At 56.9% G+C, this 25,128-nt stretch overlaps 8 protein-coding genes across 8 annotated transcripts; 5 read left to right on the plus strand and 3 right to left on the minus strand.

The window, feature by feature from the left end:
- Nucleotides 1–2,115: 2,115 nt before the first annotated feature.
- On the plus strand, nt 2,116–4,348 carry E0L32_007325 (uncharacterized protein; the record flags this gene model as incomplete). The annotated part of the gene is made up of 8 exons (XM_031142057.1): nt 2,116–2,293; nt 2,361–2,457; nt 2,525–2,553; nt 2,609–2,909; nt 2,963–3,217; nt 3,279–3,986; nt 4,098–4,247; nt 4,309–4,348. The coding sequence occupies 8 exons, from the start codon at nt 2,116–2,118 to the stop codon at nt 4,346–4,348; spliced, it is 1,758 nt and encodes a 585-aa protein (XP_030993733.1).
- An 873-nt stretch (nt 4,349–5,221) lies between these two features.
- Nucleotides 5,222–6,319, minus strand: E0L32_007326 (uncharacterized protein; the record flags this gene model as incomplete). The annotated part of the gene is made up of 1 exon (XM_031142058.1): nt 5,222–6,319. One exon carries the CDS (start codon nt 6,317–6,319, stop codon nt 5,222–5,224), a length of 1,098 nt encoding a protein of 365 aa, XP_030993734.1.
- Nucleotides 6,320–7,795: 1,476 nt separating this feature from the next.
- E0L32_007327 (uncharacterized protein) lies at nt 7,796–8,771 on the plus strand (the record flags this gene model as incomplete). Its single annotated transcript, XM_031142059.1, has 2 exons — nt 7,796–8,529; nt 8,666–8,771. The coding sequence occupies 2 exons, from the start codon at nt 7,796–7,798 to the stop codon at nt 8,769–8,771; spliced, it is 840 nt and encodes a 279-aa protein (XP_030993735.1).
- A 399-nt stretch (nt 8,772–9,170) lies between these two features.
- Nucleotides 9,171–10,574, plus strand: E0L32_007328 (uncharacterized protein; the record flags this gene model as incomplete). Its single annotated transcript, XM_031142060.1, has 1 exon — nt 9,171–10,574. One exon carries the CDS (start codon nt 9,171–9,173, stop codon nt 10,572–10,574), a length of 1,404 nt encoding a protein of 467 aa, XP_030993736.1.
- A 648-nt stretch (nt 10,575–11,222) lies between these two features.
- On the plus strand, nt 11,223–11,833 carry E0L32_007329 (uncharacterized protein; the record flags this gene model as incomplete). The annotated part of the gene is made up of 3 exons (XM_031142061.1): nt 11,223–11,369; nt 11,461–11,661; nt 11,738–11,833. 3 exons carry the CDS (start codon nt 11,223–11,225, stop codon nt 11,831–11,833), a joined length of 444 nt encoding a protein of 147 aa, XP_030993737.1.
- Nucleotides 11,834–12,350: 517 nt separating this feature from the next.
- E0L32_007330 (uncharacterized protein) lies at nt 12,351–13,187 on the minus strand (the record flags this gene model as incomplete). The annotated part of the gene is made up of 1 exon (XM_031142062.1): nt 12,351–13,187. The coding sequence occupies one exon, from the start codon at nt 13,185–13,187 to the stop codon at nt 12,351–12,353; it is 837 nt and encodes a 278-aa protein (XP_030993738.1).
- A 1,400-nt stretch (nt 13,188–14,587) lies between these two features.
- Nucleotides 14,588–18,197, plus strand: E0L32_007331 (uncharacterized protein; the record flags this gene model as incomplete). The annotated part of the gene is made up of 3 exons (XM_031142063.1): nt 14,588–16,232; nt 16,289–16,363; nt 16,417–18,197. 3 exons carry the CDS (start codon nt 14,588–14,590, stop codon nt 18,195–18,197), a joined length of 3,501 nt encoding a protein of 1,166 aa, XP_030993739.1.
- Nucleotides 18,198–20,864: 2,667 nt separating this feature from the next.
- On the minus strand, nt 20,865–22,353 carry E0L32_007332 (uncharacterized protein; the record flags this gene model as incomplete). The annotated part of the gene is made up of 2 exons (XM_031142064.1): nt 20,865–21,075; nt 21,170–22,353. 2 exons carry the CDS (start codon nt 22,351–22,353, stop codon nt 20,865–20,867), a joined length of 1,395 nt encoding a protein of 464 aa, XP_030993740.1.
- Between the last annotated feature and the right edge of the window lie 2,775 nt (nt 22,354–25,128).

Raw genomic sequence — 25,128 nt, forward strand, 5'->3', positions numbered from 1 at the left:
CGACGTTTGTTCAAATGAGTCGGGGACACCGAGAGAGTACAGCAGATTGCGAATTTGAGAAGAGCATCGGTGACTTTGAAGATGGCGATATGATTTCCGTCTACACCATCCTGGATCCATCTACCTACCTATGCACTGGGCGAGAGGGAGGGGAGCGCGCGCGCCTTGATTCTAGGTACGTGTCGTGGTTGGCATGCGGCATTGGCATGTGATGGAGTCAGTTGGCGTCAGTTAGAGCGAGCGTACAGAGTCGATGTTGGAACGCGGGAACAGCTGCAACTTGCGTCTTGACATAATCCTGTGAGGCTTGCACCTAGATTTGTTAAGGGGCAAGGTAGCCTCGATGGCCCAGCCTCTCGTCCCGTGCCGTTGAGCTTGTGCTACAGGCAGAACACCATGACTTGAGCTCCAAAGAGTTTATCGGATACGGACCTTGTCAGTGGTCGTAGGGCACTGGTATCTTCGCAGGTCCCCTGAGAAGCCATGAGCGGCTGCCGCCGTCTTCAAGAAATAGAGTTACCTGAGCGCAGGTGGGAGCAGGAGGGGAAAACGAGGGGACCAGACCCTCCCCTTCTACGCCAGCCAGAATTTGGGGGGTAGTGCCAGACCGTTTTACAGCCTTACAGCCTGGTGATGGTGCTAACATTGCAATTAAGCTTAAGGTTATTGCCCGAACTCGTCAAGGACTGCCGTCTCTGGAATCGCACATGCTCTTCTTTTATTGTTACCAAGTGACGATGCTTTCTGGACAAGAACCCGAAACTGAGCCGCTTCATCCTCAGCAAAAAAAAAAAAAAACCTCGCCCCGATTGCACTTCGTACAGCTTTGGAATTTCGATGGCGCTAACTGCTTGCAGCACAGCAAGCTCTTCGACTCCGACTCGAGAAACCTCCATTGTTTGAAACTTGTACCCCCGCTGGGCTTTTCTGCGGCACGGGATGCTAGTCAGCTTTAGGTATTAGCCTTGCACCTCTCCTCGCCCGCGACTGGCCACACCGAGGTCAAGAGCCTCACACCAAGGAAGCAAGTCTCTGTTAGACCCAACCGCATTGCTGAACTAATACGGGAATGGGAACTTTTTCAGTCTCGACCCAGGCTTGCCAAGACACAAACCTCGCCCCACCGAGGACTCGTCTAATGTTGTTGTGCAGCCGAGCTACGACAACAAGGGAAGGCAAACCCAGACGATCCCAGATCATCTGGCCGGCTGTCCAATGACCTGGGTTTGCCTCCCATGTCCATGTCTTGGTATCGGGCTCGGCACACGTATGCCCCATGGTCCTCCCACGCCGACCCTCCAAGCCCTGCAGACCCTTTGCTACTCCTCCGTCGCACTCACTCCGCCGCTCTCTTGCTTGTAGATGCCGTCGTCTACGCCGTGCTAACCGGTCCAGTCCACTGACACGCCACCTGAAAAGGTGTGGGACACGGCCGCAGAATGCTTGCTCTGAGCGCCGAGCCCACCAGTCCCGTACCGTCGGTTGCCCTGAAAAAAGTCAAGCAAAAGACAAGACACATCGGCCGCGCCACAAACGTGGGATAGCGTCCTCCTCCTTGTCGTACCGTCGTACATAGTTGGTAGAGTTTCTCGAATCCCTGCCAATGGGGTGGCCTCCAGTCCCTATCTTGGCCAGTCAGCGTTGAGCTTTGTAAATGACGCTTGTTCGACAATTACCTCGTTCGATCATTCATTCTAGGTAGTGTACATGTACGTACTTTTGTGGCATTGTTTGTCGAGTCTGTCCCCGGCCGGTCACAGCTGGCCTGACTCTTGTTGATGCTTTTCCGCCTCTCTGCTCTTTGCCAAGCTTCAGAACTTGGTTTCCCCCCCGGGCCGTAGCCTCTCCCGATCTTACAAAAACCCTCTGAGCCTCCCACTCGTTGCTTGTGACCCTGCTTACGCTTCTCTTTCTCGAGCTCTACTCTCGAGTTGATCTGCTTGTGATAGGTGCTATCTGGGACCCTAACACCACATGGAATTCATTGCGGATTTCTTCTCTCTTCTTCTCAAATCTCTTCGTTAAAAGCCTTTCGGGCTTCCCCCCCCGTCTAAGTCTAAGTCCCTTTACTTGCCTGATCCGGCAGTTGGTCAAGTGCAACCGCACCGCAACACCATGGGTTCTACAGGCATTGACTCTGCCGGCGCCGAGGCTGGCACCCCAGAGGCCAAGAGACGTGATTCTGGAGAGAAATCGCCGACGTACAATGGGGACCTCTTTCCGGAGGTTGCCTCGTTGAAGGTTGGCGACCAGACTCACAGAAAGCTCAAGTCCCGCCACATTCAGTTGATCGGTCCGTTGCTCCAGCACTTGTCTACGGCGCTTTCGAGTTGTGTTTGACTTACAAAACATCATCACAGGTATTGGTGGTACCATCGGAACTGCGCTCTATGTCCAAATCGGCAGGAGCCTGATGAATGGCGGCCCCGGCAGTCTCTTCATCGCCTTCACCGTCTGGTAAGCATTCCAAACGAGGTCGGGCCAATCTAACAGTCGAAGCTTCTTCTAATCCTTCTAATCACAGGTGCGCCGTCATTCTCTGTGTCACGATTGGTTAGTCTCTTCGATCAAAAGTCACGCCGATCACCACTTACGCTCTCGACGCTAGGTATGGCCGAGATGGTCACATACCTGCCCATCTCCTCGCCCTTCATTCGATTCGCAGGCCGCTATGTAGATGAGGCTCTGGGATTCATGAGTGGATGGAACTTCTTTGTCTTCGAGGTGCGTTTGTTATACAGAAAATTCCACCATATCGTCGCGGTGTGTGGACCAGATGCTGACAAAGTTTTGGGAGGAAAGGCGGCGATGGTCCCATTTGAGATCACGGCCTGCAACGTCATTATCCATTACTGGAGTGATGTCGTCCCAGCTGGAGCTATCATTGCCATCACCATCATCCTCTATGCGTGAGTGTCAACTTTGAATGGCCGATGAAGCGGCTTTAGCTGACGAACCATAGTCTCATCAACTTTCTTGCCGTGCAGTGGTACGGCGAGACAGAGTTCTGGGCAGCATTGGGCAAAGTCCTGCTCATTGTCGGTCTGCTGTTCTTCACGTTCATCGTCATGGTCGGGGGTAACCCCCTTCACGACAAGTTCGGCTTTCGGTACTGGAAGGAACCGGGCGCGTTCAACGAGTTCTACCATACCGGGAACCTGGGAAGGTTCATGGGATTCCTCGCTTGCTTGATCCAGGCCTCCTTCACCATTGCTGGGTATGTGCCTCTGCCGTGATCTACCCATTGCCTGCCCTGTCGGCCACTGACCTCGTCCCAGTCCCGACTACGTCTCCATGGCCGCCGGCGAGGCCGAGAACCCGCGCGTCGTGATGCCCAAGGCCTTCAACGCCGTCTTCTACCGCCTGACGGCCTTCTTCGTCCTCGGCTCGCTCGCCGTCGGCATCCTCGTGCCCTACAACGACCCGGAGATGAGCGCCGCCTTCAAGGACAACCTGCCCGGCGCCGCGGCCTCGCCCTACGTCGTCGCCATGAACCGGCTGCAGATCCGCGTCCTGCCCGACATCGTCAACGCCATGGTCCTGACGGCCGCCTTCTCCGCCGGCAACAGCTACGTCTACTGCGCCTCGCGCTCGCTCTACGGCATGGCGCTCGAGGGCAAGGCGCCCCGCTTCATGACCAGGTGCACCCGCAAGGGCGTGCCCGTCTACTGCGTCGCGTTCGTCCTGCTGCTCGCGCTCCTCAGCTTCCTGCAGGTCTCCAACTCGGCCAGCGTGGTGCTGCAGTGGTTCGTCAACCTCGTCACCGCCAGCCAGCTGATCAACTTCTGCGTCATGTGCACGACCTACATCCGCTGGTACGCCGCGCTCAAGGCCCAGGGCATCCCGCGGGAGAGCCTGCCCTACCGCGGCTGGTTCCAGCCCTACGCTGCCTGGTTCGGTCTCGTCATGACCTTCATCATGGCCTTCGTCGGCGGCTACACCGTCTTCCTGCCCGGCAACTGGGATATCCCCACGTTCTTGTTCTCGTAAGTCAAGTCTTTTTTTGCCCACGAGCCAACTGCATGCAACGTTTCCAAGTGCTGCAACACCAGGCAGAGTCCAGCCAGCTAATCAAGCCGTGGTTGTCTTGCTTCCAGATACACAATGATTGGCCTCTGTCCCATCCTGTACTTTGGGTGGAAGATCATCCACAAGACGAAGATCCACAAGGCCTCCGAGATCGACCTGCAGCGAGATCTTGCAGGCATTGAGGAATACCACCGAAACTATGTCCCCCCGCCTCCTGGGTATGTCGGTTCCCTTCCCTCCATCCAGTAGCAAACCCGCTAACAGATTGACTTATGACAGGTCTATGTATTCGAGAGTTCTCGACAAGCTCTTCGGCTAGAGAAAATGCTACCCGCTACTTGACGAGCTGTTCCGTGTCTGAGAATTGTCCAATTCTTGGTCTTGGGTTTGGGAAAAGAGAGAGATGAATGGAGCCGCTCGGAACTACGTTGATTTCGTTCATACCTAGGTAACAGGAAATATCTTTCAATCTCAGCTTCCCTCTTGGGGTCTCACCAATTGCAATAGTGACCGTGCCTTTCTCTCTCGTTTCCCACTAGTCTCTTCAATGTTGGTCCTGTCAGTGAGAACTTATCCTATCCCAAGTTGGGACTCGGTCCAGCTCGAAGGATCATCGAGGCCCCAACTGTCTACATATGACGCTTGTACCGTCACAACAACCGTTTTGAGTAATTGCCTCGTTCGAATTGGCGACTTTAATAAGTAAGGCATATAAAACACAAAACAGTGTGTATCTATACACAATCTTCTCTATCAACAGTGCAGACCGTGCCATCCGCAAACGAGGTGCACCTTCGCTACAGCATTGAATTGCATTGAACTAGGAAAGAAGCTCTTAAAAGATGCTACGCCATTGAGATTTTTTCCATTCCAGATTCAGAAGAGTGGTCAATGGCGACCTATTTGCAGTGATGCTAGTGTAATCGGCTCCGCCCCTGACCACAAACATCCCAAAGCAAGGTGAGATGGTGTTTACTAGGTAGTATTGTCATTGTTTAGAGGAAAGCTGCATGATTCTCGTCCAGTCACCTGCTTCTCCTTTTGGTGTATGAGAGAATGATGGCTGCTTGAAGACGATCATTAGGCTCGTGGATCCTTGAAGAGAAACACTTGCTTAATGTACAGTATTATATTATGCACATCTCAAGATTGCCACTACTGATCCTTTTGTAACGACTTTTGTCTATCCCTTTCAATCTAACAAGTCAACGCCCACTCGCCGTAGTGTATCGACCGCCCATGTTGGATAGTTTGCTCTATCCGGGTATAATGCAGCAAAGAACCCTCTCACGTACGCCGGGAACCTGTCTTCGATAATGGCCTCTCTCATCTCCCTCATCAAGTTCAGCTGATACCACACGTTGTGTATGGTGAGCAGATGCGCCGCCACCGTCTCCTTGTTGGCATTGTGCGATATAAACGCCCTTGTGATCCCCAGCCCACCCTCGCCCTCCCGGCAGCAGATGCAGCCGCAGCCCTCTTCGATGGGTCCGAAATCCGCAGCATAGCGACTGTGCTTGAGGTTGAGAACTCCGTTCTTGGTGACGGCGTTCCCAAATCTCGCAGTCCGGGTGGGCCAGACGCAGTCAAACATGTCGGCGCCGAGTGCCACGCTGACGACCAGGTCTTCCGGATACCCGATGCCCATGACGTACCGCGGCTTGAGCTCCGGCAGCAGCGCCGTCACCGTCTCGACGACGCGGCAGTAGTCGTCCTTGGCCTCGCCGCCGGACAGACCCCCGACGGCGATGCCGGGCGTGTCGCGCTCGACCATGGCGAGGGTGCACTCGCGGCGCATCTCGAGGTCGAGACCGCCCTGGATGATGCAGAACAGGTTCTGCGTCTCGGGCCTCGCGTGCGCGGCGATGCAGCGGTCGAGCCAGCGCACGCTGCGCTCCATGGCGACGCGCATGCGCTCCCTGTCCGGGGAGGTGGTGACGAGCACGTCGTCGAGCTGCATCATGATGTCGGAGCCGATGCTGTTCTGCAGGGCGACGGAGTGCTCCGGGGTCAGGAGCATGGGCGTGCCGTCGTGGGGCGACAGGAAGCGCACGCCCTCCTCGGTGATGGTGGCGAGCTTGAGCAGCGAGACCATCTGGAAGCCGCCCGAGTCGGTGAGGATGTTGTGCCGCCACCCCTGCAGCCTGTGCGCGCCGCCGACGGCGTCGAGCACGGCCTGCCCGGGCTTGAGGCCGAGGTGGTACGTGTTGTTGAGGCACAGGCGGCAGGACGTCTCCTCGAGCTGCTCCGGGGTCAGGCCCTTGAGCGAGGCCTGGGTCGCGACCGGCATGAAGACGGGGAGGTTGACGGGGCCATGGGGCAGGGTCAGGATCGAGGCTCGCGCACGCGTTGTCTATGTCACCCTTTTGTGTCAGCGGATTTGGGAACACACGAGTTTCGAGGTAACATAAGGGGGGCCAGCCAGCCGGAGCCGTCGACGTACAGAGCACTTCCCGAGGAGCTCAAACGTCAGAGCCCCGTGCGTGGCCGACTTGGTTGAGGCCATCCTGCGGGCCACCAGCATCTCACCGCTGCGCGCCGGCAGCCTGGACTGGGAATGCTCGTCCTACGGGAGCGCGTGGGCGAAGGGAAAGTCTCAAGTTTATCGTGGGGCCCTGGCCGTTGCTCCCTCGTGCGCAGCTTCATGAAGCGATTTTTCCTGCGACACATCCATGGATGTCACAGGCCTCTGATGCAGGGCGGAATTTAGTGACAGATCACGGCGGGGTCTAGCCTAGAGAGGCCTGGCGCTCGCCGCTAGGGCTAGCTGAGAGGCTCCGAGTTACCGGGAACTTCGCGCCCTTTTACAGCCCATGCGGGCACCCCTTGCAGCGGGCACTGCAACGCTCCATGAGACTCAGCTACCAGAGGGGCCCGGGCTTTTGGAGTGGCCTCCAATGGCGGATCGAGCTCGCAACGGCCGGGGTAAAAACAGGTGATTTCCCACTTTTCTCCAGGGCTTCAAGTTGGCTCTGTCACCTCGTGCATGGTCGCCTCCTGCCAATGCTCTCGTGTGATTTGGTGGCATGTGGTTTTTTTTTACAGGGCCTCCCTGCATCTTGATTGTGGTATCAGCCCGAGAGGCGTTTCTGGGCGAGAAATCTCTCCCTCTCGGTCTGGGGCATTCCGGAGCAAACTGAGGACAGACAGCATTGTGCTTGTTGGCAAGTTGGACGAGACTCTCTGTGTGTCGTCATCCGGGGCGCAGACCTGCTAGCGAGATCGTGATCCCCGAATGGTTGGGCGGCGTCCCGTTGTTAGTCGTGTTTCTCTAGCGGCTTTCCCTGCTGCTGAAGACCGTAGGTGCCTTAATGAGCGAACTTTGTCAGCGCATCGAGATCGTGAGTCGCCGGATCACCGGTCGGGCAGGGCATCGAGGCCGCATCGAGGCCGCATCGCTATCAATTGCGGAGTCTCGCTTCTGTCATGCCCGATCGCGCCCACTTACAAGATCTGAATCTGCTGGAGAGGTCGCCGTTGTATTACTCGTCTATTTACCGATTACAGCGGTTGATATCATGGCTCCGGGCTACCTAGGTACCTAATGTATCTGCTGGGTGTGCCTGCGCTGCGCGTGGGTCCGTCATGGCCCATGGGCCTCCCGTGGTGCAGGAACCCTCAATCTAGACCTCACTTGGCAAATGCACCCTTTATAAGCGACGCAGTGCCCAACCGTGGCCCGGCCCTTTCCTCCTTCCCCAGCTCGTCTTTGTCGGGTTCGTATTCCTTTTCTAAACATTCACGGGAAGAAGAGACAAAATACACGATGTCGCAACCCCAGGAGTTCAGATATTTCTCTTCTCTGCCCGCCGAGCTTCGCCTCGAGATCTGGCGCTTGAGCTGCCAACCACGTGTGGTCGAGGTCCGGTACGCGGCCGCAACAGATACGTACCACTCGACCGCTGCACCACCCGCCATCGTACAAGCCTGCCAGGAGTCGAGAGCAGAAGCGACGAGGATATACAGGAGAGGCTTCCAAACACGCGGCCAGGAACACTACATCCACTTCTGCCCGTACCTCGACGTCTTGTACATCCCCCGCGACGGCGAGATGGGCTACGACGACACAGCCCGGGACTTTGCCAGGCTGATCCCGGACACGGCACGCAGCGTGCTCAGTCTCGCCATTGACCATGTCAAGACCGACGTGATCCGCCCGTGGGAGCCCTACAACAAGTTCTGCATCATACAAAGCTTCCCCAACCTGCAACAGGCCTTCCTGGTCGTCGGCTCTGTACACGACGGGAAGATTAACGACGACGACGACGACTTCAATTCGGGTATCGAATTTGTCGACCCCAAGGGCGACCCGGCGACCATCTTGCGCATGATAGACGGCGTTCTCGAGTCCTTCTGCTACGAGCTCGGCCCTATCACCTGCGGCCTGGGGCGCAAGGAGGATGTCTGGTTCTCTCCCCCCATACCATCCCTGATCCCCAAGGCAAAGGTGCTTCATGGTCTGGACAAGTCGGGCCCAGACACGAGTTCAATAGTGTGCTGGTGAGAGGACGTCAGAGGCATGTTCGAGGCGTAAAGGGGATGCAATCAAGGCGTTTGGGTTGTTCTGATAATACGACGCGATCGCCAGATATCAAACTGGGATCTGTACAATTACTCATTGCATTGCTTTCTGCAGGCAGCTGGACTATGAGGTTGGCTGGCACATCGGAGTTCATGTTGCTCCCGCATTGGAAAAGGAGCGCATCCTAAAAGGGAAGGAGTCGGCGCACCGCTACCGTTGAGACATACTATTTTTGATACCCCCGTAATAAAGGCATTGAGCTGATCGAGAAACTAATTGCTTGCTCCGATCATATCTCTGGATCATATTGCTGTTTGCAATATTCCGAACTCTTTCATGCTGTCCCATGCCAAATGGCTCGTGTATTCATGCGTGCGGGAGGAACCGGCGGCCAGAGAGTGGCATTGCACTCTACTCCTATTTCCCTAACCCTGGACGTCTGGATACCCACCTCCAGGCCCAAGCACTGGCCGTGGATTTTTTAGCCAATCAGCTTGCCCAGGACTAGACGCCAATCCATCAGACGATCCCAAAATTTGTTACGAGACGGCAGCTCCAGCTCCTGGCACAGCATTTCGCAAGTAAGCATCGTGATCATCCACGACGCTGTCACTGCACAATGGCGACCCGGGCAATGACGCCTGGAGGGGCGCTCCTCCGAGCGTCTCGAATGTTCTCACTCCCTCCTGCATTGAGCTCGTCCGCTGGCGACGTGGCTGCCGCCGCTTCTCGCAGCTCCGACACGGCCACGGCGCCCTATCCCACAATGCAATCCGTCACCACTCCGCAGTCATCGCGCGACCGTGGTGACTGGGGCTTCAAGAGGCCGCTGCCGTTGAAGTCCACCACCAAGACGACGACTCCCCTTATCCGCGTCAAGAAGGTCGACTCGATCGAGCACGTTACCGACTTTGCGTCAGCCGCAGACCACACCCTCTCCCTGGAGAAGTGGCAGGAGATGTCTGTGCCCATCACGATGCCCGACAGCAAGAAGAGGAGCGACAGCCTGCGCAATTTCGCCGTCCCTGGCGTCTCTGTCTTCGAGGAGAAGTTTGATGTCACTGCTTTCGAGAGCGGCATGGCGGCTCAGGCTGAGGATAAGCGATGGAAGTTCCGCGGTCCCTGGCTGGCTGGTGTCACCGAGGGCAACTTCCAGAAGTACCTCAGGAGGCAGGTCCGCATAAAGCGCCCCGAGTTCAGGCAGTTCCTCAGGGAACGGCTGTCCGTGCAGCTTTCGCAATCGGCTGCGACGGCCGCTCTCGAGGCTGGAAAGGAGGTGCCCTCGCCCATCGCTGCCGAGGATATCACCGATGCGCAGCTGACCGAGTATCTGCGCACACTGCGATCCGACCGCCCTACTCTGTACAAGATGATTGGAGAGTTTCTCGATCTCGCCCCGGTCCCGCCGCCGTCTTCCTTCGCGCTCAGCAGCCTTGGTCCCATGGCACCTCGCGACTCACGGCCAACAGGTCCTGTCAACCCCTACGCTGAGGAGGGACCCCCAGTTACCCATCCTTCCGCCGGTCTGTCGTATCTACGCACAGCCTCTTATCTTGACAACCATCCGATCTACGGCCCCCAGAAGAGCCACCCACCGGTCAAGGCCCGCATCATCATGCCCAGGACGCAACACATGGGCAGCTTCTCGGCCAAGCTTGGTGTCGGAGGCTTCGTCGCCGATGTACCGCAGGGCGACACTGCCTTCCAGCAGAGGAGCCTCCGCGGACGTCACGCGGACCGCATTCCTGGCCTGAACGGCATCGACCCTGCCATTGAGGGCGGCGCCAAGACATATGTGCAGGCCGTCTCGGCCAAGGTCGACTCTCAGGGGCGCGTGCACCTGAAGGTCGGCGAGGCGAACCAAGAGGCCGAGCTGGTACAGAAGGAGCTCGTCGGCGAGGCCAAGGTGTTTGGCCAGACGTCCCAGGTCGCCGAGGAGCGCGCGTCTCACAGGCAGATGCGCCCGCGCAGAATGGGCGGTCCCACAGTCATCAGCAGCTCCCAGTCCTATGGTCTGAGGTGAAGGGGATCATCACTTTGGTAGTGGCTTGTTGTATAGGACGGTGCCCCGTCTGGCACGAACCACTTCTACAGATGTAACACTATCATGTAGAGCATGGCGAATTTCACAAAACATGTATAATAAAAATGTCTATCTGTATAAAACGGCTCGACATGGCCAGCAATGAATGCATTTCCACTGCTGCCACATATCGTGACCACCTGAACTGACAGCCATGAGTACACGCTTTGGAGAGGGAGAGATCTGCTGACTAAGGTTGCAGGTGAAAGTTTTCATCCTCCTGCCAGGTATTTTTCATTTTGACCAGGGGCCCCTGTCGCCAGCCAGCGTGACCTCACAGACAGTGGTCCGAGATGTCGAATTTGTGTACCTGACTAGGGGGCGAAAACATTAACCAGCTTTTTCGAAAGGGCAAGGTACAAGACCTTCACACCTCCGCAAGTTTACTTGACTGGCTGGTGGATCTGAATCCCCAGCTTTACCATTTCACGTGATCAGACTCGTGAGCGAAAATTTACCCTAACTGGTGACCCACATCAGCCAACACCACTAATTTTCAATTAAGAAAAAAAAGGCAGACTTCGCGATCCCCTCCAAACGCTCTCTCTGTCCTCCGTCAGTTCAGTCAATCCGCCAAACACCGCCAAAATGGGTCGCGTTCGTACCAAGACTGTCAAGAAGTCCGCCAAGGTCATCATCGAGCGGTACTACCCTCGCCTGACCCTCGACTTCGAGACCAACAAGAGGATCTGCGATGAGATTGCCATCATCGCCTCCAAGCGCCTCCGCAACAAGGTCAGCACAGATTCCAGCGAGCCGAGCCCGACGAGGGAAAAATTGAGAAGAGTGGCCGTACTGATTGATGGGATTTTTTTCCACGTGACAGATTGCCGGCTACACCACCCATCTGATGAAGCGTATCCAGAGGGGTCCCGTCCGCGGTATCTCCTTCAAGCTCCAGGAGGAGGAGCGTGAGCGCAAGGATCAATACGTCCCCGAGGTCTCTGCCCTCGACTTCGCCCAGAACACCGAGAGCGGCCAGCTCGAGATCGACACCGAGACCAAGGACCTGCTCAAGCACCTCGGCGTACGTACAGCCCCAGCCTGGCGAAGAAGGATGCGAGAGGAGGGAGCACCCTTGCTGACATGACATGTTCCTACAGTTCGACAGCATCCCGGTCAACGTCACCCCCGTTACCCAGGCTCAGCCCCAGGAGCGTGGTGGCCGCCGCTTCGGCGACCGCCCCCGGAGGGACTAAGTGTTACGAAAATGAAAACGATGGATGGGGCTTTGCATTTGGCAATTGGCATGGTTTCGGTCGGTTGCTTCTGGCGTCTCTCTGGAATGGTAGTGCGAGCATCATAGATCAAAAACAAGATCTTTTGCCTCCACAAGGTGTCGCTGATTCTCCAGAGTTTCCTCTGGAGATGACGCTTGATTGCCAATTTACTTCCACTCCTGCAAACTGCATGACCTGTCAGGGTTTCTTACACTCATACCCGGCGGGGAAACCCTTGCGAACTGACTTGGCGGCTCTAGAGCCCGACCCATGCGTCCACCATTGTATCACATATTATGGCACCGGCTGCGATTGAATAACTAACGCCTGAGATGATGAAGAATGTCTTGGGGGTATCATAAAATTTCCAGACCGTGCCCTTGCCATCTACAAGTCCAACTCCCCGTAAACCCAAGTATTGTCTCAAAAAACGTAAACTCCGGATGATGCGTAAAAAACCTGCCCATACCAAGGGGACTTGAACGCCTGAGCAAGCTCAGGACGTGAACTTGGGCCGATGGCCCTCCATTAGAGTGTGCGAATCATCATCATCGCCTTGAAGTTTCGGCTCTGATGGCTGAGAAGTAACAGTCTTCTCTCGGATCTCAATGTCAAAAGGGTCGACTGTACGCTTTGTGCTGGGATCGCCGCGCTCAAGCGCAAGAGTGGCGGACTGCTGCGAAGTCTTGCGGTCTTCCTCGAGCTTGAGTCTGGCGACCTGCCTAGTGAGTTGGTCCTCCTCGCTGGCCTCCTGCGGCTCCTCGTCCAACAGGTCTATGTTGATGTCGGGGATGCCGACTCTCTCCCAGGCAGCAGTCTCGTTGAGCTGCACTTTGATATAGAGAGCTCTCCTGGCGCACTCTTGGGAGCACCACTTCTCCAGTTCCTTCTTCTGCACGATGTTGAAGTCTTTGGTGCCGGCGTTGACTAGCTTCCACGTGCCGTTCCCGGGGAACTGCTTCCGTGGTTTGGGGCAGAGGGTGTACCCGCACAGGCCGCAGGTGTTGCGCTCCTCGATCAGGTCGTCGTAGTCGGTCGGCTGGAAGACGCGGACGAGCCGCTTGAACTCCTCGACATCCCGGGCTGCCGGGCTGGCGGACGAGTGCGCGGGGTCCCGCGCGACGGGCAGGTCCGTCAGCCGCAGGATGGACTCGAGGATGGTGTTCTCGAGCTCCTTGCGCTCCTGGATGATGTTGGCGTGCTTCAGCGCGATCTGCCGCGTCTCTTCTTCGCTCCTGGGAGGAGGCGGCGGGGCGGCGCTGGCGGCTGCTTCTTCTGGTTGGGGGGTTTTGAGGATGCCTCGCAGCGGCCGTTTAGGGATAGAGGAGGCCATGCTGGGCGGTTGGGGCCTGCATGAGCGAGCTCCTTGGTGTTGAGTGTGCTCAAGATTTTGAGATATCTCGAAATTGATCGAATTGCGTGAAGCTTTGACCTCGAGATTTGTCAGGCCTACGAAAAACCTCCGAGGTACCTAGGTAGCTACCGTTGTAGCGGGTCGTTTATCTGCTCCAATAGGCGGTGCAGTCGCTGAAACGGCAACGGTTCGCCTGAAGTTCAGTCATCCATCAACCCCGCCACAGCAAAGGTACCTAGGTACCGGCCTTACAGCGTGTGCTGCGTGTGTCCTTGCTTCAGATAGGATTGGATCCTTCGAAGAAGGCTGTGCTGCATTACGGAAAATGCATCGTGGGCTCAACAGTGTTTGAGCCGAGATGATCACTCCACTCCCGTACAGACTCAACCCTGCCCACTTGGTGGTCTTGGTCTACTTGTTCTTTCTTTGTGTGTGTTGTTAGTCAGGCACTTGGCTGCCTGAGCTTTGTGCGTATGCCTGTCCGTGTGTCGTGGCTGGACACTGTTCGAGCAATCTTGAAACCAGACACTGTTCGTCTGGTGTACTGTCAAAATACCAAACTTTTCATGCAAAGAATAGGCGTCAAAGTCGTCTGGATCCACCGACTCTTCACTGCCAGACTTCGAACAGTTGGCACATGCGATGCTGTTGAGCATTCCGGGGTCACGCCAGAAGCTGCTCCGGTCCTTCAGGGTTGCCCTGTTGCCTAGTAAGACTTCCGACTCTTGACTAAAGTAAAGGTAGCTCCCCCGCAGCTTGGTGGCGCACCACCAAGCAAACTACCTAACTACCTACCTACCTAGTACTGCTGCCAGGAGCTACACCGTAAGATCGAACCTTCGACATCCTCCAGCGCTTGGAACTCGCGGCTACTGCGTCTTTTCGCTAGCCGGTACAGCCACCGTAGCACTCTTGTTGTTGACGATAGGATCAGTTTTTCTGAGAGAGAGTCCCTGAGCTGCTTGCCTCGAGGTATGTCGTCCCCTTTTTTCCCTTTCGCCTCCAGCTCCTCAGGATCATGGGGCAGCCCACCGCACCAAGCTCCACGGTTTCAAGCGCTGACGTCGTCTGCCGCCCCAAGTACCTCTACAAGTAGTAGTAGCAAGTTCGGGCCAACCATCCTGCCCGATCTTGGCCTACGATCCACATCCTCAACGCACCCCCGTGTTTTGGAGACTCTTCCCACCTTCCCAATCCCCTCAGGCCGACTCGATTTCCGTCGCGAGCTCATTCGAGCATCACAGCCTTGCTTCCCTTGACCGTCCGAAACTTCCGTCCAGCTGTGTTCTTTACATCTCCGACCCGGGCATTTCCCACCCCCCCCCACCCTCGACCCTTGGTTCCCGGGTTCCCAGAACGGGTTCCCACCCCGCCTCGCCATGACGACGCCCTTCAAGGTCAAGGCCGTGTACGAGTACAACTCGGCCCACGAGGATGACCTCCAATTCCACATTGGCCAAATCATAACCGTCACGGAGGAGGAGGACGATGAATGGTACACGGGCGAGTACGTCGACGAATCGGGCGCCAAGCAGGAGGGCATGTTCCCGCGCAACTTTGTCGAAAAGTATGAGCCCACTGCTCCGCCTCGACCGGTCCGGCACCAGAAGAAGAAGAGCGAAGCTGCTGCGGTGCACGAAGAGCCAGCTGCCCCGATGCCCAGCACCCCAAAGGAGGCCGTTCCCGAGCCCGAGGCTGCCTCGCCCAAGGACGCCAAAGTTGCCTCTCCAACTCCTGCGCCTGCCGTTGATCTTCCGATACGGGAGGAGCATGCTCCCACTTCCGCTCCCGCTCCTGCTCAACCTTCTCCCAAAGCCGCCGAGGCGCCTGTCCCGGCTCCCGTTCAAGCCAAGCCGAAGGGCCCACCGCCCGTTTCTGAGAAGCCAGCTAGCAGCTCGTTCAAAGATCGTATCGCCGCCTTCAACAAACCCGCCGCCCCTCCCGTTGCTCCCTTCAAACCGAGTGGCATCGGTGCAGGCAGCACAGGGTTCATCAAGAAGCCGTTTGTCGCACCGCCACCTAGCAGGAACGCATATGTGCCGCCACCCCGGGAGGCCCCCACTACAAAGGTATACCGGCGCGAGGAGGACCCGGAGATCAGGGAGCGAGAGGCAGAGAATCTTGAGAGTGCCGAGAAGGCCGGGCTGGCCCCTGCGGCTAGTGCCAGCGCTGAAGGTGCCGAAGAAGACGAGCCCAAGCCGTTGAGCCTCAAGGAACGCATGGCCCTTCTCCAGAAGCAGCAGATGGAGCAAGCCCAGAGGCACGCCGACGCTGCTGCAAAGAAGGAGAAGCCGAAGCGTCCAGCCAAGAAGCGCATGGAAAGCCACGAGAGCTATGCTGAGGGTGACGCCGCCGACATCCCGCCGACCCTCGAGCGGAGAGACACCCAAGAAACGGGGGGGCGCAGGTCTATCGAAGAGACACATCCTCCCAAGGCCCCGCAACCGACTCGACGGAAGTCTTCCAGAGGTGTCGGGCCGGAGGATGGCAACGAAGCCGACATGTCAGGTGCTGGTGATACTACTGAAGGCCAAGAAGACCTCACGGAGAAGGAGGAGAGCGATGAGAAGCCTCGGCCTCTGACAAAGACCCCTACTGCAAGCACCACGGCGACTGAGCCGGCTAGGGAGGAAGACATTGAGGAGGAGGACGAGGATGACGAGGAGGAAGAGGAAGATGTCGACCCCGAGGTGCGAAGAAAAGAGGAGCTGAGAGCGAGGATGGCCAAGATGAGTGGCGGCATGGGTATGGCTGGCATGTTTGGCATGATGCCGATGCCCGGCGCTGCAGCTCCGCCCAAGAAGAAGAAGGCTTCGGTGGAGAGGCGCCCCAGCGAGTATGACGACGAGGCTACAACCCCTGGCGCTTCTGCGCCACCTGTTCCGGTTATGGCCTTACCAGGCATGTCTGCCCCGAAGACGCCGGGCCGCGAGGAGCGGTCATCCCTGGACGTGGCCAGTCCGTCGGGGAACGAGGGCGATGAGGAGGATGAAGATGAGCCCGCACCGAGAGCTGTGCCTCCTGGTACGTCACCTGGCACAGTCTGGTCTTGAAGGAACCTGTCGCTAACCTTTTTGAAGTGCCTTCGCGGGGAGCAGGGGCCCCGCCACCCGTTCCCGCCGGTCGTCCCGCACCGCCACCTGTCCCGGCAGACTGTAAGTGATCTTTGCCTTTACTACAGTATGTTGCATGTGCTAATTGTGAGAAGCGCGGCCGCCACCTCTGCCACCGACAGCCTCCGAGATCAGGTCTCAGAGCGAGGGGTCGGAATCGGACGACGAGCTCTCAGAACGACCTCAAGATCCTGCTGATACTCCCAAGGGTGAAGCACCACCAGCATCCCGAGCTCCACCCCCTCCTCCTGTGGCTGTTCCTCCGCCTGCTATTCCTACTTCACCCCGCTCGCCAGGGTCTAATCGGCGATCATATATGGGTGACGGTTTGCCTCCCATCTCCCCAAGCGGAGCTCCACCGCCTCCCAACAAGCGTGACAGCCGGCCACCACCGATCCCGGGAACGGCTCCGGCACTACCGCCCACGCAGACTCGCCCGCCGCCCCCGCCACCTCCAGGCACCCTGAGTCGCCAATCTACGGCCGACACCCGCCCACTGTCTCCTACCAAAGCACCGCGGCATGATGAGGAGGAGGAAGAGGAAGAGGTCACCGAATATGAAGGGGACTACGACACAGACATTGCGTCTTCAGTGCCTCATAAGGATGCACTCAAATCGCATGCTCGAGAGTCGAGCTTTGACGAATCATTTTCCATGAAGTCTCCCACCGCTGAGGCACCGCCGTCTGTGCCGCCGCCTATTCCGTCTGCTTCTGCACCCAGAGCACCACCTCCGGTGCCGACTCAGGCGCCCCCTCACGATAAACGTAGATCGACTGATATGCCCCGTGCCCCGCCGCCGCCGCCACCACCGGCCAAACAAAACACGGAGTTCGACGACGACTACGACCCTTACAACTACACCGCCACGCCTACACAGGGCATCCCGATCCCTGGTTTCGCTCCTCCTCCTCCGAGACCTGCAGAAGAGCCTCAAGCTCCACTGCCACCAGAGCCGAGCCTGGCACAGCCGCCTCCGCCACAGACTCGTGCACCACCCCCAGCACCACCTGCGAACCGTAGTGCCCGGCAGTCCGTCGATGCTGGGCGCGCGATGCCTACGGGAAGGAGGTCTATCGATGTGAATAGACCCTCTATAGAGTCGGGGTTCGTTGCCAATGACATCGACCTCGCCCCGCAGTCCTCGTGGTGGCTGCAACCCAACAGCCTGCCACCTCAGCTGCAAGGCCGACGGGATATCTTCTTTGAGTCGGACGAATCGCAGAACTCGGAGCACGGCAAGACAATTGTCACGAGGGACGTGTACGTTCTCTACCAGGACTACTCGCAGACCGTGATCACTATCAATTTCGACGCTGCCAACCCCTCAGACGCTCAGCTCGAGCAAAGGCACGAGGGCCCGCCGCGGACTCTCCGCCAGGACCAGCTCGAGCAGTCTTATGAGCGGTTCGGCCGCCAGATTGGCGAGACTGTCGGCTCCAAGAAGGACACGGTTGTCGGTGACGGCACACCGCAAGGACTCATCTACGAGCTCCTCCGTCCTTTCAAGGATGCGCTCCTGCCAGTCGGCTCACGAGCATACGGCGCCCTGGTCTACTCGAACCTGGCCAACGCGAGCACGTCCCAGAACGACGAGATCCGCGCCGGCGACATCATCAGCATCCGGAACGCCAAGTTCCAGGGCAAGCACGGGCCGATGCACGCCAAGTACAGCGTCGAGGTGGGCAAGCCGGACCACGTGGCCGTCGTGGCCGAGTGGGACGGCACCAAGAAGAAGGTGCGGGCCTGGGAGCAAGGGCGCGAGAACAAGAAGGTCAAGCTCGAGAGCTTCAAGCTCGACGACCTGCGGTCCGGCGAGGTCAAGATCTGGCGCGTCATGCCGCGGAGCTGGGTCGGGTGGCAGGGCCAGAACTAGGCGGCCTGGCCGCCGGTTGCCTGCGTCACTGTCCATGATCATCATCATCATGGCCGTGGGGAGGGCGGGCACTCGCTGAGTAGAGAGCACGGGAGGATCGTTGTTTGAGGTGCCTTGATGGGAGTGGCGTGCATTGGTTGTGAGGCTCTCTCTCCTCCCGTCCGCTTTCACGAGGTCTCTTTTATTTTCCATCTCCGTTTTCTGTAGATAGCTGCAAAGGAAGCTAAACTGTGTGTGTGTGTGTGTGATATCTGATTGCATCCGTCCGGCGGGGAGGGAGAGAGGAGTGGATCGTCTTTGTTTCGTTGTTGTTCGAGACGGAAGCACTACCGTAGTCTTTTTTACCCTATCGTTCGTTCCTCGCATGCATTCAATTTCAAATCTCGTTATTTTCCACCTTTTGCATAACTCTTGTCATTTACATGACACAATCATCTTTGCGGCTTTGGATCGAAAGAAACATGGCGGTCCCTTTTTCGCCCTCGACATGGCTGCTTCTAAATCTTGACCCCCCCACCCCCTTACCACGGCAGGTTGCCGAATTTCCTTCTACCGGGGACACGGCAGTTTTCTGACGTGCACTTTTATTGGCTAGTTGTGGTTTTTTCTTTCTTTAAAAAAAAAACGCCTTGCGCCGGTGCGTCTGGTCCGTCCTGAGCAGGCCGGACGGAAGAGAGTCCACGCGGCGGTGGAACGTGGGGGATCTCGGAGGACGTGCCTATCATTCAAACACAACTCGGTTCTCCCCGGCGGGTGTAGTAGAGCCTTTTGCTGTGAGGGCCCAAAAAGAGCGCTCGGTGATACACGGTGCATTTCATGGTTTGCAAGACTGAACCAACCGTCCAGGTTTTGGGGGGAGACCACACTCGCCAGCTGGTGTGTATGTGTATGTGTGTGTGTATATGTGTGTGTGTGTGTGTGTGTGTGTGTCAAGTGCTTGGTACGACGACACCCGGGTCATATTATTGCCCCGGCACATTGTTCATCAGGAGGCGCGTCACCGTCTTTGTGGATATCCACGAAACGGGATCCCCGTCGTCGACTGCAGATGGAGAGAAAGAGATGGCATCACAAATGCTACGCCAACTACGTCGGCAAAGGGGGGAACCAGATGCGTCAGAACAGGTGGGAGGCAAACGGATGAGGAGGGACCAATCTGGAGAGAGAGAGAGAGAAGGAAAGTAAAAAGTTGCTTATTTCTTAATAACCCAAAAAAGCAGCGTTGACACAAGCACTGCATGTGTGCTTGCGTCCATACAACTCTCTCCCTTTCCGCATTGACAAGGGGGGGAAGGAGACCAGGTGACCGGCGTTGACGGGGAGGTGGAGCAAGGCGTTTTGCAACCGGAAGCCTGACAGAACGAATCCATTGTCGTGAGGGGAGGAGGCCCTGGTGCATCGCACAGCATGGCATCAACTCTTTCCAGGATTTGGAACACGTGTGCAGGTGTTGGGGGTGCGAGGAGAAGGGGAGAAAATAAAAAAAAGCAAAATTCGACATCATTGGTTTTTGGCGATCAGCGCGGTGCAACGAAGAAACCGCAGCACATTTCGCTTCTCATTGCTTTTTCCTCGGACCCCTCACCCTGTTTCGCCTCATCCTGTTGGCTCTGGCCGACATAAGGCAGCGTCACGGTGCAGCAGAAAGGAGTTACACGAAACGGTAATCGTCCAGAAGAGAAAAAGAAAAGAAAAAGAGGGGGGAGAAGAGGCCGGTCATCGGGAGGGACCTCTTATGTCAGAGACCGACGAAAGACGAGTACGACAGGCGTGACACAGGGGGAGCATGCACGCAGGGTGTATGCACGCCGTCAGACTCGAGTCCTTTGTACGTTGCACAGGTCGGCAAAGGTATCTTTTCTTCTTCAGGTATGTAGCGTGGTACAAGATGACAGAGGAGAGAAGTCATGCTCAATCGCTCTGAATTGTATTGTATAGATTGGATAGGGACCAGTGACCTGTGTTTGTTTGGCCCGCCGTACGATGCAAAAGTGTAAAACGAAGTAAAGGACAGTGATGAGCGCTCGCTGCCAGTTGGTACACCCATGGAAAGAGTAACAGTAAAGAAAAAAAATATGCTCCGGATTGACCGTTCCCTATGCTCCGTAGATGCTAATTGATGCACGGAGATAACCCTCCTCCCATCTCCCCCGTCCAGTCCAAAAATGCCCGAGCGCCTGTATAATGAGATACAAAGTGTAGCACAAATATTACAACGCCTGTTCTAAACGCCACAAATGTGTGCGCGATCCAAAATGCCCAAGATATCCTTTTGTATCTCGGTGTGTCTGTGTTGGCTTGCCAAGACTGTGCAGCCGAAATCCTCGTAGCTGTCGTAATTTGATATGCAAGAAGATTGAGAAACCCCATTATCCAAATGTGATGATGATAATGCAGTCGTGAGGCGGTTGCCGATATATAGTAATAAGAGAACAGTAGTGAAATGACGAAAGAAAGAGTGCCGCTTGCGCGATGAGAAAACGAGTTCAGCTTTATGTTGAGACAAACTACTGGTGACAAAATGCAGTAGAGTAATGCTCACAATGTGAGCGTGCAGCACTTTTCGGCGGTGAGGATGATGTTGTTGGTGTGATATAGGGATTACCAATCGCAGTAGGTCCAGTGCACGCAGCTGTCTCTTTCGGATGCCAAGCTCTCCACGGACTCCTAGCAGGCAGAGATTGGTTTGGCATACTGAAGAGGGCTTGCGCCGCGCTGCTCTGCCGAGTTGCGACGGCTGAAGACGTGCTGCATGAGCGCGCCGACGTCGTAGGACTTGTTGGTCAGCGGCACTGGGATGCGGTGGCTCTTCTTGACCTGCCACTTCTCCTTGATGCAGTCGTCGACCAGGGCCATCAGACCGGTGGCGATGATAACGCTGTGCAGGCAGACATATGTCAGTATATGATTTATTTTGAGGCAACCATTATACCCTTTTTTTTTGGTCATGGATGGGTGGATGGGTGACTTACTCGGCAACGTCGGTGCGGGCGTTGAGGACAGCCTCGTCGGTGAACCACATGTGGCAGGGGGGCACCCACCCGCCAGCCTCGTCGTCCGTCCTAATCTGGTTCGGTGACCTGGTCTCGGGCACGATATGCGCGATCGAGGCGCCCTCCTTCCCGTCCCGCAGCAAGTGGAAGCTGACGATCCCGGTGTGCTTCTCGATGACCCTCTTCCACGAGTACCTGTGGCCCCACCACTCAAACTCGTACCGTTTCGCGTTCTTGCCACCGCGGCGGGTCACGTCGACGCGTGCGTAGTTGCTGAATTCGAGCTTGATTGTGTTGGTCGGCATCGGGCGCGACTTCCTCTCGTTGGCGCTGGCAATAGAGTGGTGCTCCGAGGAGAAGTCGTCGAATCCGTCGCTGCTGGACGAGTGCGAGGTTGTGGGCCGCTTGGTGCCGGTTGGCGAGTTGTTGGAGAACACGGAGCCGCCCGAGTTGGTGCGCTTGAAGCCGGGCTTGCCGCCGAGCGTCTTGATGGCGCTGCTCATGGACCGCTGCAGGTTGGGCCGGCTCTCGGAGGCGGGCTCGACGTACTTTCTCTTCGAGTTGCACACCTCTCGACCCGACTCCCTGCAGTACCGCCTCAGCGAGAACTCGCGCTTGGCGAGGTCGTACATGCGCAGGTGGAAGAGCTGCACGGTATGCCGTCTCCTGGGCACGGCAGTGTCGACCCGCAGGTTCATGTTTCCATCTGGCGTGAACTCGTCGTGCCTTATCGACAAGCGGTTCATGCTCGGGAACAGTTTGGCAAAGTCTTGCGGGTTCGAGGGCCGGACATTGGGCTCGACAATGTCGCCACGGTATAGCGGCAGAGGCGGGATGTCCTGGTACTCGTACTCGGCCGAGTGGTCCGACTCGCTTGAAAGGTCCTCCTCGGACACCGTGGTCGAGGCGTACGTGTCGACCGAGGCGCGGGCGCAGCAGTTGGTCGCTGGGGAGAGGTCCTCTTCACCAGACTCGTAGACGTAGTCGTAGTCGACACCGATCTCGACCTTGCGGCCGCTCGCGGCAGACGTCTTGACTAGAGAAGGCATAGGGGAGGTGCTGACGGTGGTGGGGACTGAGCTCATAGACTCAAAAGACTCATGACTAGAAGACCGGCTGGAAGTGCTGTTTGCCGAGCTTCTGCTTCGTATCGTTGTAGGCATGATGGCCAAGGTTCTGGGGTGTTGTGTAGCGACTCCAAGGTCGCAACCGTGTGTCAGGGTCCAGAGATCGGACTCGGGCCCTTAAGTAGACGATGAGGAGCCAGGGGCGGGATGATCTAGAGGGGAGCTCCTGACCAAAGTTGGGCGGCAGGCGAGAAGCCAGGCGTCGACGAGGGTGTTGATGATTGGACCTGAGTTGCTGAGCTCTTTGCAACACGGGATGGCTCACAGGTCCTTTTGGGCAGCAAAGTGCCGGCTGTGGATGGTGAATTGGTTGGAGAAGTCGAAGGTGCGGGGGAAGAAGAGCGTGGCAGGCAGTCTTGCAGAAACGTGCAAAGGGTCGCGCGGTTCGAAGAATATGATGGGTATGGGACGGATGAGTTGGCGGGATGGAGATGAGATACTTGTATGTATATCTGGCGAACGAGGTTGGCACGGGTGGATCAGACCTGCGTGGAGTTTAGGCATGCAGGGGCGTTTATGTTCTTTCTGGGGAAAGGACGATATTGGGATGGATGGGGAGGCACGTATGGCACGTATGGCACGTATGTGAGCTCTTGGAGGTCCCCACGCGTGAAGAAGGGAAGCATCATCTTTTGTACAAGTACAGGTAGCTCCGTCGGAGTAGCAGGGGAAGGAGCAGGAGCAGGAGCAGGAGCAGCACAGGATGAAGACTCTGAAGCGGCGGCATTCCGGTACATCCTGTTGTACATGGGCTACAGTCGCAGACTTGCAGAGATACATGGGCAACGAGACACGCGATACATGATGGGCGCGCACTGGGCGGCAGGTACCGGGGTGCGCCTTTGCAGGTCACTGCTGTACGGAGTAAGTCACTGGCCTCTCTGGCTGATTGACCAGAGGAAGGGCACTGAAGAGGGAAAGCACGTTGCGTTGCACAACATGGCACCACTCAAACATGCAAACACCTTCGAAAAGAACTGGGGCTCTTCTTTACCCCCCTGCCGGGAGAGGAAAGAGTGGAGGAGGCAGGGATGGGGGGTTGTCTTGGAAGTCACTCGCATCGGAGATGATGGTGGTGGTCGACGTGACGCTCTTGGTGCGTGGATCAGAGATGGTGTCGTCGTTGGGGGGCTGCGTGGGTGTGAAGGAAAGCTGTCGGGCCTCCAAGCGACTGGACAGGCGCGTCGTTGAAACTCGCTCGTCTTTTCGTCTTGACCGTCCCACAAATGAGCCCACTGGGCCACGGCTCGCGCTGCCAATCCCACCCTCATCAATCCCCAGAAGCATCGGAATCCCAAGAGTGCGAGAGCGTGCAGTTGAGTGCCCCCAAGCTACTTGTAAGGGACCTTCCGGTGGCTTCTACTGTCAATCGCCTGCGTTTCCTCGCAGGAAAAAGAGGATCGATGATGGAAGACCGCAGGAGCGCCATCTGTCTCGGTCCCCCAAATGCAATGCAGTGTGGCTAGCCTGAGAGCTAATGAGGCAAGGAGCTACCAAGATTCGGTCACTTGGGTCTTCTGTCTCTGCGAGTGCAATTATGTGCATCTCTCTTCTCTGTTCTCTGGCACATGGTGTGACAGATCATGGTCGGGCAAGGCCGTTTTCCCCAAGAGGTGCGCCCAGAGAAGAAAACGGCCACAGATGGGATGGGCTGGTGGTCTAGTCGGGCCTAGACGGGCGGCCCAGAAAGGGGTTTGGGGGAGGCTGGCGTGGGATGGATGGGTGCCAGTGGCTGTCGGCCCTCGAAGCCTTCATTCGCAGGACGCGACACGGATAAAGATTGGACAGCAGAACTGCAAGCGAAACCGACGGGTGGATGGATGGAGGATGGGACGCGAGGCCCGTCGCCCAGAGGCGAAAGATGAAAAAAAGCAGATGTTTTAGTGTATCTGTTCAGGCTAGCGCGCCCGTCCTCCCGCTAGAGGAGCCCACTGAATACGCTTTAGCAGCGGACGCTTCAGGCGGGAAAGCTCGGGTGGCACCACAGTGGAGTGCTTCTGTCGACATTGTCTGTCCACCGCCTCTCCCGATTTCTCCCTCCTGCCTTGAGAGGAGAGCAAGCATCAGACACTACCTCTCTCGAACGAGAACCTTCCAGGTTCTCCCCGACGACCGAGTACCCCCAAATCCCATGCGGGAGGCCTGCATACAGGATGTACATCCAGCTGACACTCTACATGCCTCGTGCATGCATACAGCATGCTGTTTACAGGGAACGGATCGCTGTAGCAGGCCAGCCAATTAAGCCAATTGGCTGGCGATGCCTGGAAGGACTCTCAACGGAGTATGGCAACTGCCGCGAAAACCGGTCTCTTTGCTGCCGCCCGCTCCTGCTCTCCCGAGCTGGCGGACAGGATTGAAGAAAAAAAAATCGTTCTATCCTCATGCAGCTTTTCAATGTCGCAGTGCGCGAGGCCAATCAGACCTACAGCGACGCACATATTTGTCCCTCCCGCAGTCTGAGATCCCACGTTACCGAGTGCTGAGGAATACACTTGTCTCGCTGGACTTCGAGATCATACTATGGATCAGTCTCTTTTTCCCCACGATTTCTCAGCCTGCCCGGTGCCTTGGAACTTGGCCAAGACGCCGATGATCCGATGGCACCATACTTTCCTCGTCCTCGTTCTCGTCCTTGTCCTGATCGTTCGCTTCCCTGGCATCAACACAATGCTTTGTTCTTGACGCTTGTGCAGATGCCTAGATACGACGACTCGGCGTCCCACTGCCTGATCACTGCCTGGCATGGTGGATTCGAAGCAGCATGGGGGAACAGAAGACCAACCCAATCGATTGTTCACGGCTAAAGCT

The sequence above is a fragment of the Thyridium curvatum genome (genome assembly GCF_004353045.1).
Source record: "Thyridium curvatum strain D216 chromosome Unknown NODE_44_length_342116_cov_83.455874, whole genome shotgun sequence".
NCBI lineage: Eukaryota > Fungi > Ascomycota > Sordariomycetes > Thyridiales > Thyridiaceae > Thyridium > Thyridium curvatum.